Below are 12,902 nucleotides of genomic sequence, written 5' to 3'. Positions count from 1 at the left end.
GGACGACTTTCTGATTATATAGTACTCTCTCTGGATGAGACACCGCAGCCATAACAAGATCACTTTTACATCTGCTCCTTGTCAAACGTTCTCCTGAGATAAGCACCAACTGGGAGTAAACATATGGATACAAGTCGATTGTCGTGGCGCCGTCGCCCGGGAGAATCGAAAAGCTCTTTGGAGGACATAATCGCCCCGTTATAGTCAGAGCAGGAGTCATTAAAGTCTCATGCCGAGGCGACCTGATGACATGATAAGGCACTCGGACGTAAACGGGTGTTGGGCAACGATGGGTTTTTCCTCACAAATTTGATGCGAGGGCTGTTCTACACATAATGTCATGTATCGAGTCAAAACGGCTGCTGCATCCTCCTCGTTGAGCCGGAGTGGAAGAGCATTGGAGCAACGTTTGGCGGCCACAGTTATTACTGTAAGTGATAATTCTGGGGGTTGTATGCGTCCACGGCGCCAGCGACAGCCTTGGCCAGATGCACGATGTTCTCAGGTCTCCCATCCGTCCGCTTTGCACACAATGTCTCAGGAATGCTTCGAAGGAATTTCCTCAAAATTGGCCCACGGACACACTCGGGCTCAAGATGCCCTGATCGATGCCGATGGTCAAAAGTCTAAACCCTATGTCACTGTGGCCTCTCGTGTACAGAACTGCAGGAACAAGAGCCGACACCTTCGGGGGAAAATTGTTCATTTGGGGTAAAAAGTAATAATCTGAAGACAGCATGGGAAAATATTTCAAATGATGATGATTGCTATCTGCTATCTGTGGGTGAAGGGGATGTGGACACGTTACAAGAAGTGACAGTGAGTAGGAACAGCCTCTGCGGTACCTGAATAATTTCTGCCAAAGTAATCTTACCTGTGTGTGTGTGTGTGTGTGTGTGTGTGTGTGTGTTTTATTTTACCGTGCCTCTCTTTTCTTTACCTTCTTCCCTGCGAGGGTCCACCATGGCGAAGTCGGCCCCGTCCCCTTTCCCATCAGCCTCCTCTCTGTGCTCCCTGTGCCCGTCGGCATTTGACCCATGATTGGAGACAGCAGGCGCTGCTCCCGCCGTAGGCCGTGTCCAATCAGGGGCGCCGGATCTGATACAGAAGGGGGAAGCCAGCAAGATTGCAGGCAATGTTTATTTTGCGATAGGAGGAATAACTGTTTCTTCTTCTTCTTCTGCTTCTTCTTCTTCTTTTCCAATCACATATGAGTATTTGCATATAAATGACAGCCCAGTGGCTGTCGAGGGATGGGAGGGAGTTGGGGAGAGAGCGAGAGAGAGACAAACAATAAATGAAGATGAAGTGTCATGAGAGTAAAGTGCAGGCGAGATGGGGAGAGATAGAGCTGTTTTATTTGCTCATGAGAAACGGGGAGGAGGATTGGAGGTAAACGCAATCATGAAATAAGCTGCTCTAGTTCATCTATATTAGATCTTCACGTTGCTGTAGGTTGTGAAAACGAGAACGTATGCATTTTTTTTTTAAGGGTTTTCTTTTCTTTGACATGTTGGGAAATGTAGTCATTGACTTAATTGACTTAAATGAGCATATGACCCCTAAGAAATCCATCCATGGAATACATATCATGTTTATTACAACTCTTTTCTTGTGAATCTAATTTCACAGTTTCACCTTTGTGTTGTCCGCAAAAGAAGAATGAACTTGACCTCCTGGCTCCTGTTACCCCACGATACAATCTCGTGATTTCGGAGAAGTCGCACGTGAGAGCCGCCAGTCGATCAGTCCGACCGTTGCTTCTGTGCGGCTTCGCCTGCGGTCGCAATGGGCGGCCAGGACCCGCCAGCGAGCTTCGGCCTCGGCTGGTTGATTAATGAGCTTCGCAGTCGTTGGCAGGCGTGTCTTTCCACTCTGGATCGAGCCAGGCCCGCCGTTTGCCCTTGCCTCCTGTCTCTGTGCTAACTTTAAGTTGGGCTAATTAGATCTTGATTCCAGCTCCGTACTTAATAAGCATATTTCATAAAAATGGCGGACTATTAACATTTCGGCCCCAGCGGTGCTTTCTCTGGGTATTTATAGATCACGGCTCACACACAGGTGGTTGCAGTTTCTCTTTTATGCCTCCATATGGCCCATAACTGTGGTCATTTAAGCATCTTCGCAGCTCTTTACTGTTGCAGTGCCGTGACAGCAGCTGTATAGGGCCCTTCATTTCCCCTGCAACAGTTTGTTTATTGCGTGTGTGTGAACATGAAGAGGGCTGATGTCTTTATGAGCTGATGACGTATTCCCCTCGTTGAAGCCGCTGCAGGTACTTCAATCACGCAGGTAATCCCCCCCCCCCCCCCCACCCCCCACCGCACGCCGGCAGCTGAGAGGTTACCTTTTCCCACACATCAGAGCTATTTCGCTCTTAATTGAGACTCACTCTGCTGCGACAGCGTTTTCACAAGGTGGAAAAAAGGCAGGTCAAGCTGCCGAGACATCTTCTCTCCGCCTCCTCTGCCCGCCCTCCCTTGGCCGTGAAGCTGATAAGTTCCTTTAGGGAGCCTGGAGCCAGGCCAGCTACGACACTACACTTCTTGAGGGCAAGTAGAGGTTGATGTCGCGTCACCTCGTGGATAGTGTGTGTCCATGTGTGTGTGTGTGTGTGTGTGTGTACAGATGCTTGTGTGTTTAGCCAGCCTGGGCCTAACGTAGGCGAACCCTTCTGATTAAATTACACCGGGGCTTTTATGGAGAAAAATGGAAGGGGGACCATCTCCCTGAGTGCTCATGGGGGAGCAGACACTTTGTGCGAGTCTCCGTGGTGACCGGGCTCAATCTGCATACGATTAGCCCTCAGCGGACCTGTAACCCCGTTTATGAGCTGATCACCTCCGTTCCCAGAAGGAGCCCACGCTCGTTCTCATGTGACAGTAAAAATGTGCCGGGACACGCTGGCATAACATTCGTTGAGCTTTATCGTGGTGCCCTTTAAACCACACATGCATCACAGTGGGTTTTGTCCATGCTTTCATGTTTACAAGCATATTGGTCCCATCTGTGTCGCATGGTTTCTAGCGGTGGGATGCGAAGAAGATTTATATTCAAAATATATATTTTAGAAGATCCTCTCCTACATATTCAACATGGAGAACGCAAGCAATCTATTTTCTATATAACTATACACACTACAGTGTTTATTAAAGTCAGAAAAAACTGAACAGTAATTTACTTTGAAACTAAAATTGAATTCATGCCATGCTTTTTTGAAATAAAAAAAAATGAATGCATGCAGAGTTTATTGCATTTGGTTTGGACCTTTTCGAAATATCTTTCACGCAAATGTACATACGTGACAAACATGTCAAGCATAAAAACAGAGCCGGCCTGACAAATAGCCCGGTGTTTGTTTAATGGCGTGGCATTACGTCGGGATATGGCTAGAAGACCCCATTTCGCTGTGGTGTCAGTGAACGCGGCTCTATTAAATCCTGACTCCCATGCACAGCGACGCTCGAACATTTGTTCATTTGGCAACACGCACCAGCTGAGTGTTGCCATTTGCCATCATTTTTTTCAGCTGACAAACAGAATTGTAAGACCCAGACGCACTCCGGGTCAGCAATGGAGGAATTATGTGGGGTTTTTTTCTTTCTCTCCTGTGGTAACGCTTGAAAGTCCCAGTCGCCGGAGTGCTGTCGGAGTTGTTATCATCACTCAGCGGATTTCCCAATTCCCTCGCCAATTGTGATCCAGCAGAATGGAAATCTGGCGAGCAGGGAAATGTTAATCTTAATGTTAATTTTTTGTACGTATGTTTGTGTCCTGCCGACAGATTATCCGGGAATCCCCGACCCCACTTAATGAAATGAACGATAACCCTCTGTCAGAAAAGTCTGACGAAACTGGCAATTTGATGTTGGGGGGGGGGGGAATTCATTTTTTTTTGGGATGATGTTATTCTGTTTAAAACCTTGTGCTGGAATGGAAACGCCTCGGGCTGGTTTAACGGTTGAAAAGACTCACTGTTGTAGGTTTCATATTTTTTCCAGTAGTAATCACTTTTCATGAAATTTCACTTTCATCCGATGCATATTTGCAGAACTTGTCCTTTGTCCGAGCTGCTGTCTGCTTGCATGACATTTAACACCCTCCGGCTGTTTTCATTAGAAGTGAGACATCGGAGTCTAAATTAGGACACATGACAAGAAAAGAAAATCGTTGCTGTGGTTGTCTTACCTTAAGCCTCCCAAGTTATTATCGTCCACAAACTAATTAGCAAGTTCTTGATAAGCGAGTGTGGCAACCCCGTGTTGCCATAGTAACAGTTAGACTCAATCAAAATGAAAGGATTGTGCTGTCGGGTAGTTTGGAGAGCGCACGGCGCCTTCGCCGGCATTTTTATTTGCCTAATTCCGTTTCTTGTCATTCACTCTTTGTGCGTTTTATATTTAGAGGTGTTCTTCTCCCACCGTCGTGCTCCTGGCTAGAGCCGATGTTTTTTGTTTTTACGCCGGGTTCGAAAGGTCCCGCCGAGGCTTCACATCTCAATGCAATGTTTGGCTAATTTAGGATCAAGTCAGATTAGAAAAGGTGCTGCAGTGAGCTGTCAAACCTCCCCGAGACAGTTCTTTTTTAAAGAAATGACTCTCACTCTAAAGCTCTATTATATATATATATATATATATATATATATATATATATATATATATATATATATATATATATATATATATGTATGTATGTATGTATGTATGTATATGTATATATATATATATGTATATGTGCATATATATATACATACATATATATATATATATATATTTAATATGTGGTGTCCAACTCCATTCCAGGACAAGTTTCATGATTAATCCATGAACCCCATTTTACTTTTAACCCGCCTCATCTGCCGAGATGATTTCTGAAAATGACTTCCTTCTAGCAACGGCAAGACAGAGCAGATAGATGTATCCACGGATGCACAAACGCAGCGGTTCAACCCGAAAGAGTAAATATCCCCCCACAATTTTGACGGCTGCGAACTATTTTGGGCTGGTTTCAGCTTCTCACCGGCGAGAATTCGCTGTTGTTGACGGGACGGAAAAACAAAGCACGGGCGCCGGACTGCAAAAAAACCCATCAGTTGGGAAGACAATGGGAAGAAAAAAGTTGAAGGCTGTTTCTCAAAGCCCACATCTTTTTCCTGGTGTATTGAGCCGTCTTTTACCCGAGACCTGGTTTTTCTCGCCGCCGCTTTAGTCACGTCGGCCGGGATTTCTTCCCCTGCAGTGTTTTTGGACTATTGGACTTTCCTCTCTCATGTTGATGGATTGAAACCGAGACCTGCTGCTGCGAGATGCCGCCAAACTGATGGAACCCTTTGCTATGAAACTCCACTGCAGCCGCCCTGGAAACATCTCGGCATGTCTTCGCGTCGTCCTCATTTTTCACTGTTCAAGTGATTGAACTCTTACGATGCGTTTTCTCTCTTCTCTGCCGGTGTCTTTGCTTCCACTCACTGCACGACCCTTGCAGGGCAGCACAATATACATACATCAATTCCCCACCGACACCACTCGGGCCGGTTACCCCCGACGACAGCCACATGCACCGAGCCTCGCTGATTGGTCGGCCCAGTTGCCTCTTTGGTAAATAAAACGTTAGCGGAGGCTCAATTAGTGGGGCCTGTTGAGTCCGCGGCAGCTGCGCCGGCCAGATGTTTTCAAAGGAAGAGCGATGCAGTGAGGTGAAGCGAGGGAAAAGAGGATATCAGGAAGGGAGAGGGGACGGGAAAAGGAAGGTAAAGATTGAGAAATGAGTCCAATAAATTTGATCCCTTGACCTGCTGTGCATAAATAGTGCAGTTATTCAATTTGATTTTTTTCTTCTTTTTTGACTGACAGTTATTGGGCTATATGTGATGTTTTAACAGGGACACACATATCGCTTAGCCTTGGCTTGTGCAGCGGCGCGATATATAAGACGAGCTGCTTTGACCATTAACGTGATCGAAAGCGGTATTTGAGACGTGAATCTGTCTGATGGCCCGAGGAAATGAATACAGGCGAAACAGCAGCTTCTAATTTTCTCAGGTCGAATGTCAATGAGTGCCACCGCTGCCATTCAGACCGACATTGATGGCGGCGTAGACATAGTTTATTGCCAGTAGAATCCTGTTATGTATGCGATGGTGACACTCGAGTCAAATATAAAAACGGTAATGCTCGTAAGGTGAAGGCGGGGGCAGAACGGGAACAATGGCGGGATGTGACCAATGAGACGGTCGGACTTCAGTTCAACGTTTTAAAGGGATACACAAACATATTCATACATTTTAAGAATGTGTTCCGGTTCTCCGGCCTCACTGTGTATTTGCTGATAGCCTCATTTGGTTTGTGTCTTCTTGTGAAACACAAAAAGAGACGTCGAGACCTGTGCTGCATGGAGGGAAGAGGTGTCTGTGTATATCGATTATGATAATCAAAGGACTGCTGGCAAAGCAACATGAGCCGACAAGCTGATGCCAGCACCCAAAGTGGTCTTGTCCTCATACTGGCTGCCACGTGTCCCTGTTCATCAGTCCCAATCTCCTCTACTGGGCCTGACGATGATATGAATTGGTGTGGAAACGTATATCTCTCCATCTCTTCTTAAGTCACCACTGCTTAACTCTCCTTTTTTTTTCCCTGTCTCTTCCTTCCAGTGGAAGGCTGCACAGATTGGTCGGTGGACTACCTGAAATACAAGGTGCTTCTGGGGGAACCCGTGCGGATTAAGTGTGCTTTGTTCTATGGATATATCCGGGCCAACTACACCCACGCGCAGAGCGCAGGACTCAGCCTGATGTGGTACAAAAGTGCCGGACATGGGGACTTTGAGGAGCCCATCAGCTTTGATGGCGCGAGGATGAGCAAGGAGGAGGATGCCATATGGTTCCGACCAGCAGAGTTGGACGATGTGGGCTACTATTCCTGCGTATTAAGGTAAATCATCTCCGTTGTCGCAAGACAGCTTCACCCGCACACATTACTGTACACAAATGATGAATTGTCGTTTGCATTAGTTTTGCCCTCAAACTTTAGTAAGCTTCATGAGAAACCCTTACAGGGATTTGGACTTGTTTTGCCAGCAGTGTGTCAGTAAATTAGTGGGGGTGGCTAACGTTTTTTGAAACCCTTTGGGCACAAGTTAATCTGTGTTTAAATCCAACCCCCCCCCCCCCCTGTTTTTTTTTCTGATGAAGTCTCTCATCTCAGGCCCAAAGAGCGCTCGTCCATAATCCACTGAGCATCATTTAACAGTATGAGGTCCCCTTGCTTGGCGTTATATGCTAAACTATTTCTTTATTCTCCTCCGGTGGCCAGTAAGCCATTTGGTACAATTGGTGAGTCCATATCTCCTTGGCCCTCACGAGTACATCTCTCTTAAAGTGTGAAAGAGTGAGGAGTGATATGAAAGAGACTGGACAGTAGTTCAGTACACAAAGATTGAGGAAAGGGGAAACGTAGAAAGAGAAAAGTAAGAGACTATCTTCTTCATCCGCTTGCCTGATGGTGGAAGTAGACAGCCGTTTGATTTATGACTTGAGGAATGTGGTAACATTTCTGGCTTCCTGGCTCATATTGGCAGGACTTTTCATTAACATGGCGGTTGGCTGCAGCCAGTCGGAAGGAGAAAAAAAAAGGCAAAGCCGCTGTCTCTGAGCCAATAGCAATTTCTTTTTTCACAAGAACCCGGGGAAACTTTGAAACACACAAGTCTGAATAGTAGAGCGTCATTTTTGTTCGAATTAAGGAAGCTCCACAGAAACATTGGGCTCTCAGCGTAAACACAAATGACTCCGGACAGGTGAATAATATGCTTCTGAGAAGTTTTCTCTCAGCTCAGGTTGGTTGTGTTTCACGCTCAACTCTAAGAGGTTTCGGTCATTAATATTCAGCACCATTAGCACTCGGCCCTTTGCAGTGGCAGCCGCCTTCAATAGAAACCGGCAGCGCCAGTCCAACAATTCTCTATTCAGTGACGTTGGCAGCATTTTCTGGAGGTAGGCAATCAGTCGGCTCAGAGTTATTGTGTAATCACACAGAAAGTGGAGCCATGAGATTTCATTTTGGACGAGCGGAGTTGCTTTGTCGCCAGTCTCCACCGTTCAGAGGCAAATTTAGGGGCAACACTTATTTGCCCATCAGGGACAGAAATAACAGTAGTTGTGAATACAAAGCCCTTTTCCATCGCACAGAGTTTCTCTGCGCAGGCATTTCTTTGCACTATTGTTGCCCGTAGTTGCTTTTCGCAGGTCTCGACTCTGTTTTTGCATCGCGTTGTCGAGTCCCGACTCACGTTATAACACGTGATCATGTTGTGATCATATTCCAAAAAAGACCCACGCTGAAAATATTTAAGGAATGTAGGAAAAGTCATCTTTATGTCACTAATTATAAGATCAGATCGAATGGAGCTCAAATGACAGACAGGACAATGGTTTCTTGATAACAGGCTTTTGATTTCAACTAAAAGCGAATGTATACGTGGTATATTGCATTTGTCGCATGACGTGCTTCCATCGTGTTCTTCAGTGTCTCACATTAAAGAGCGTTGCTGCGAAGCACTTTAGCAGTAATACCACTTGAACTGCTGCTTTCAAAGACTAAGCTATTGCCCTTAAATGGCTACAGTATGACATTTGCAACCGCATTTGCTTTTGTCACATTCTTTTCATTTTTTTTTTTTGATAATGTGTTAAAAAAAAAATGGCAGGAATTGATTCCTCCATTTGTACAACCACACAGCAGCGCGTTGCGCTGTGGACGTGACTCATTTCAATTCCCAGTCACCGCAGCCAAATCAGAGGATTGCTCTCCTCCCTTGTTTTAGAAGCGCGGATCCTATAGAAAATTAGCGCTTTCAAATGTTAACATCTCACATTTGGATTAGGCTGTTGGCAGAGTTTTTACTTGACGATCCTCACCCTTCCTAAAAATAAAAAAAAGGGACTCTGGGAATTAGTGTTCACCGGTGGAACAAATGAAACACAGCACAACAATGAATCACCTCTCGCTGGATACATCTCATATACACGAGCATGTTATAACAATTCGGTCCAAATGGCCGTGGGCCTCCGTGATGTTGTTTTTTGAGAAGGGAATGTTGGTGCAGATCAGTGCGCCAAGCTACGCGTGAGTGCTGAAGCAGTTCTTGTCCTCAGACCACATCGGAATAGATCATTCACACACTGGCCTATGTGATGGTATTCCTCGTCGTTTACCAATTTTTCTTTTCTTGTTTGAGAATCAATTTTGTATAGGGAGGATTAAATCTAGTCAGTGGTGTGATATCATTTATCAACCTTTATTTGGATTAGAATGAGATGAACATTTGGGCTTCTACATCATACACTCTATTCCTTAATCTTTTATCAGTATTGAATTTATAGCTTGGCACTTTATTCGCAATTATCGTTCATTAATGTTTAATTCTTAATGATTTAAATAAGTTCTCATATATTAAAGAGTATTTAGACCAAAACATCACAAGTACAAGTACTGCTGTGTGCTGTGACAATATTGTGTGTGTGTGTGTGTGTGTGTGTGTGTGTGTTTGTTTGTGTGTGTGTGTGTGTGTGTGTGTGTGTGTGTATGTGTCATATCCTCACATCATTTCTTTAGAAGCTCTCACTCGCTCTCTTCAGATACTGGGAAGGAGATTTCTGCCAGTTATGTGTCACAGGTGTTATTGCATTAGTCAAACATGGACAGTGTGGGCAGAATATTCATAAGAAACCCACATCATCTCTGGCAAAGCCGGTGGACACACACTGCTGCAGTATTATCGGCAACTCTTTCCAGTTTGCAGCCGTATGAACTGTCATTTTCATCTGGAAATTGTAGTCAATGAGGGAAATATTGAAGTTAAGTTTTGGGCATACGCCTTGTATTTCAGTAACAGTCATTCAAATTACTACTCTTTACCACTGTGGTGAGCAGAGGCCCGATCTCAGAATGCAAAACATGCACGTGAATGGGCTCCAACATGGAAGGGGCTGCTCTTGTCAACCAGGACCAGAAACAGTATCTGAGCCTGAAGACTTTATAACCTAGCCTGCCTTCGGCGAATGTGGATTTGTGCTGATTCAAGCAGATGGTCGGGTCAACAGCATGAATCCATGGAACCAATCTGCTTTGTGTCATCATCAGTCCAGACTGCTGGTAGTAAACACTATACATATATATATATATTTTTTTGCCCCCATAATACCAACCAATCATTGTTTGAACCCAAGTGCTGTTGTTGAACATGTGCATCCCTGCATGGCCACAAAGTACCGCATTCAAAAGTCTGTACTTCTGTCGAGAGAATGTACCATCTTCTCAAACCGGTTTCATGAACATGATGTTCAGTGAACTCCAGTAGCCTCCCCAGGCACCAGATCTAAATCCAGTGGAAAAAAGCTTTGTGAGCAGCTTGAACGCCATGTGGCACAATGCAGATGATGACAGAGACCCATCTGCACTGCGATAGAGGCCCCGCAAACATCTTACTAAGTTTCGCAGTTTCGCAAAGTTTTGCTTCTGAAAAGCAGCTGCGAACGTGTGCTTACAGTGTGCAGACTTACACAATTATTACCAATTCAAATCACGGGGTTCCAAGTAATTGCTTAGTCAAGAGGCATGTTGTGTTCGAGTCATCTGAATGTTTGTCCCTTCTCTTTTTTAAGATGACGCCTGAGACTGCATTAGCAGAACTGCATGAAGATTAGACTAAATAGGACTTTGGATAGAAAATGTTTATATTTTCTGAAGCAGTTCCTCGTTAATTGCGCAATTCATTTCTGTCCTTGTGTGTTGTGCGCCCTCACGCGAACACGCCCGTTTTACCGCTGTGACTTTGCACTCGGGGCCTCGCCGTCTCTCCTGACACACACACACATACATCAGTGCCTGCACTCGTCACAGTAAGGGTGTCAGAGGGCATCATCATGTGCTGGCATACACGCACACGCACACGCACGCACACACACACACACACACACACACAAACACACAACATGTCAGTTCTCTGCTCCCCTGAGACTAGCTGCTACTGACAGGAACTTAATGTGCCTCCAATCTGTATGTGAAAGCAGGCCAACATCAACGCACGTTCAACGTTCTGACCACGAAGGCCTGTCTCATTCACTCTCGTGCCTTTTGCACACACACACAGATCCACGTGCTTTACGAACATGCGGCGAGGGAATGACGCCTGTGCACACACAGTGCTAGTGGAAGAGAAAGGATGCTCGGCGACCGTATGTCAAATCGAGGTCAGCGCTCAGCTGTTATACCCCGAGGAGCTCTGTCGTATGCAGAGCGAGAACATCTGCAGTGGCGGAGTGTGTCACTAACTGTAGAGTGACAGAAAACAAAGACACAAACACAAACGGGCCACCCGAGTACTTGGAGGATACTGCCCGCCCCCTCCGACATTGCTGCCAGTGCCTCTCTAAGCCTATTAGCATTACAAAGTTTCTAATTCCTGTTATTTTCCGCCGCAGCGACGGGAAAACAGAGATGTAGATGTTTGAAATTGGTTCAGCGGTGGTCTGGATTGAAGAGGTCATCGGCAGGGATATCCTCCTATATTTCTTCCGATTATTATAATTGTTATTATTATTATAATCTCCCCCCAGTGGCTAGTAATGGAGTACACGACCCAGACTCCAGGACTCGCGACTCGCCTTGGACCTGAGAACTGATGACTCAGACTTGGACGTTGGCTGCATTTGCACTTGAAAGTTGGAGAGGAGGATGGTTTTTTTTGCAATTGGGAGGCTGGAGGTGGCTCAGGAGAGGCGTCCAGCTGCACCGGGGGAGTGATGGGCACACCGGACTTCAATAGTCCAATCACTCCCCCTCGCACAGGAGCCTGGAGAAGCTTCCAGAGGGAAAGACGAGCGGTGCGACACTGCATTTCAGTCGCTCGACGTGTTTTTTGTTCGTTCTTGATAAAAGAGTCACCGCTGAGCGGCTGCTGTTGCAAATATCAAATGCGATGGATTGACTGTTCCAAAAAAAGGTGGTGGGTGGGGGGGAATCCAACAGTCTATTATGCGAAAGCTCAATTGCTTGTGTTCCCTTCTTCTTCCCAGAAAGATTGTCATAATGTTCACAACATACATCTGGAACATGGACATGACGCGTGTGAAGGAGTGAAGGAGCTCACCTGGCGTTCTCCTCGGCCTTACGAAGTTCAACCCGCCGCCATCTCTCTGCGGCGTCAAGTACACGCTGCCTAATCCCTCCGTCCGCCCTCTCGTCACAATGTGGCAGGTTTTCTCCGCTGCTCTGCTGTTTTTTGGCTTTGATACCCTCACATGAAAGACTCGACGTTCACTTGGGATTTTTCAGCATTGCCTAGCAACGTCACACTAATCTTCTCTTCTGACTGAGACTGAAAGATCTGCAGGTTGAAAATGATTGTGTGTGTGTGTGTGTGTGTGTGTGTGTGTGTGTGTGTGTGTGTGTGTGTGTGTGTGTGTGTGTGTGAGATAACTGGGGAGTCTGGGGTGTTGAAAGATGTAGACAGCCGTGGAAAGAAAAACATTAAGTCGCTCCTTCCTCAGATAAAATAACACTATTAGTTTATTCCTCAAGCATGTTGGCGAACACGTGGACCCATGTGTCAGCTCTCGGTCTTTATCAGGATGAATATTTAGGCTTGTTGTAAACATGCAGTTCTTTTCATTTTCCGCCAGTTTCGAGAAATGTATAAACATCTTTGGAAGTCGTTCTGCCATTTTACATTCTAATGAACAGAGTGCTCTGCGGTCTGACAGCGGCAGGACAGACCAGGTAGCATCGTGTTTCTTGTGTGGCTTTAAATCAGCACACAGGGAGACATTAGTCTCCACACACAAACTAGCAGTTACGAGGAAGAGGCCTAAGGATGTGGGATACACAAATATCAAATCAAAC

The 12,902-nt window shown here is 45.7% G+C and overlaps 1 protein-coding gene and 1 long non-coding RNA gene across 8 annotated transcripts in view; one reads left to right on the top strand and one right to left on the bottom strand.

Moving 5' to 3' along the window:
* The window catches only part of LOC118301237, a 1,055,945-nt gene that overhangs the window by 123,817 nt on the left and 919,226 nt on the right, over positions 1-12,902 (bottom strand). The gene's annotated exons all lie outside the window — the stretch shown is intronic.
* Positions 1-12,902, top strand: part of LOC118313039 (interleukin-1 receptor accessory protein-like 1) — a 225,876-nt gene that overhangs the window by 109,391 nt on the left and 103,583 nt on the right. For all 3 annotated transcript variants that reach the window (XM_035638254.2, XM_035638292.2, XM_035638283.2), the window contains one exon: positions 6,653-6,932. In XM_035638254.2, the coding sequence (XP_035494147.1) occupies positions 6,653-6,932 (280 nt within the window). The remainder of the gene's footprint in view (positions 1-6,652; positions 6,933-12,902) is intronic.

The sequence above is a fragment of the Scophthalmus maximus genome, chromosome 1, assembly GCF_022379125.1.
Source record: "Scophthalmus maximus strain ysfricsl-2021 chromosome 1, ASM2237912v1, whole genome shotgun sequence".
Lineage (NCBI taxonomy): Eukaryota > Metazoa > Chordata > Actinopteri > Pleuronectiformes > Scophthalmidae > Scophthalmus > Scophthalmus maximus.
This window is presented reverse-complemented; position numbering and strand designations above follow the sequence as displayed.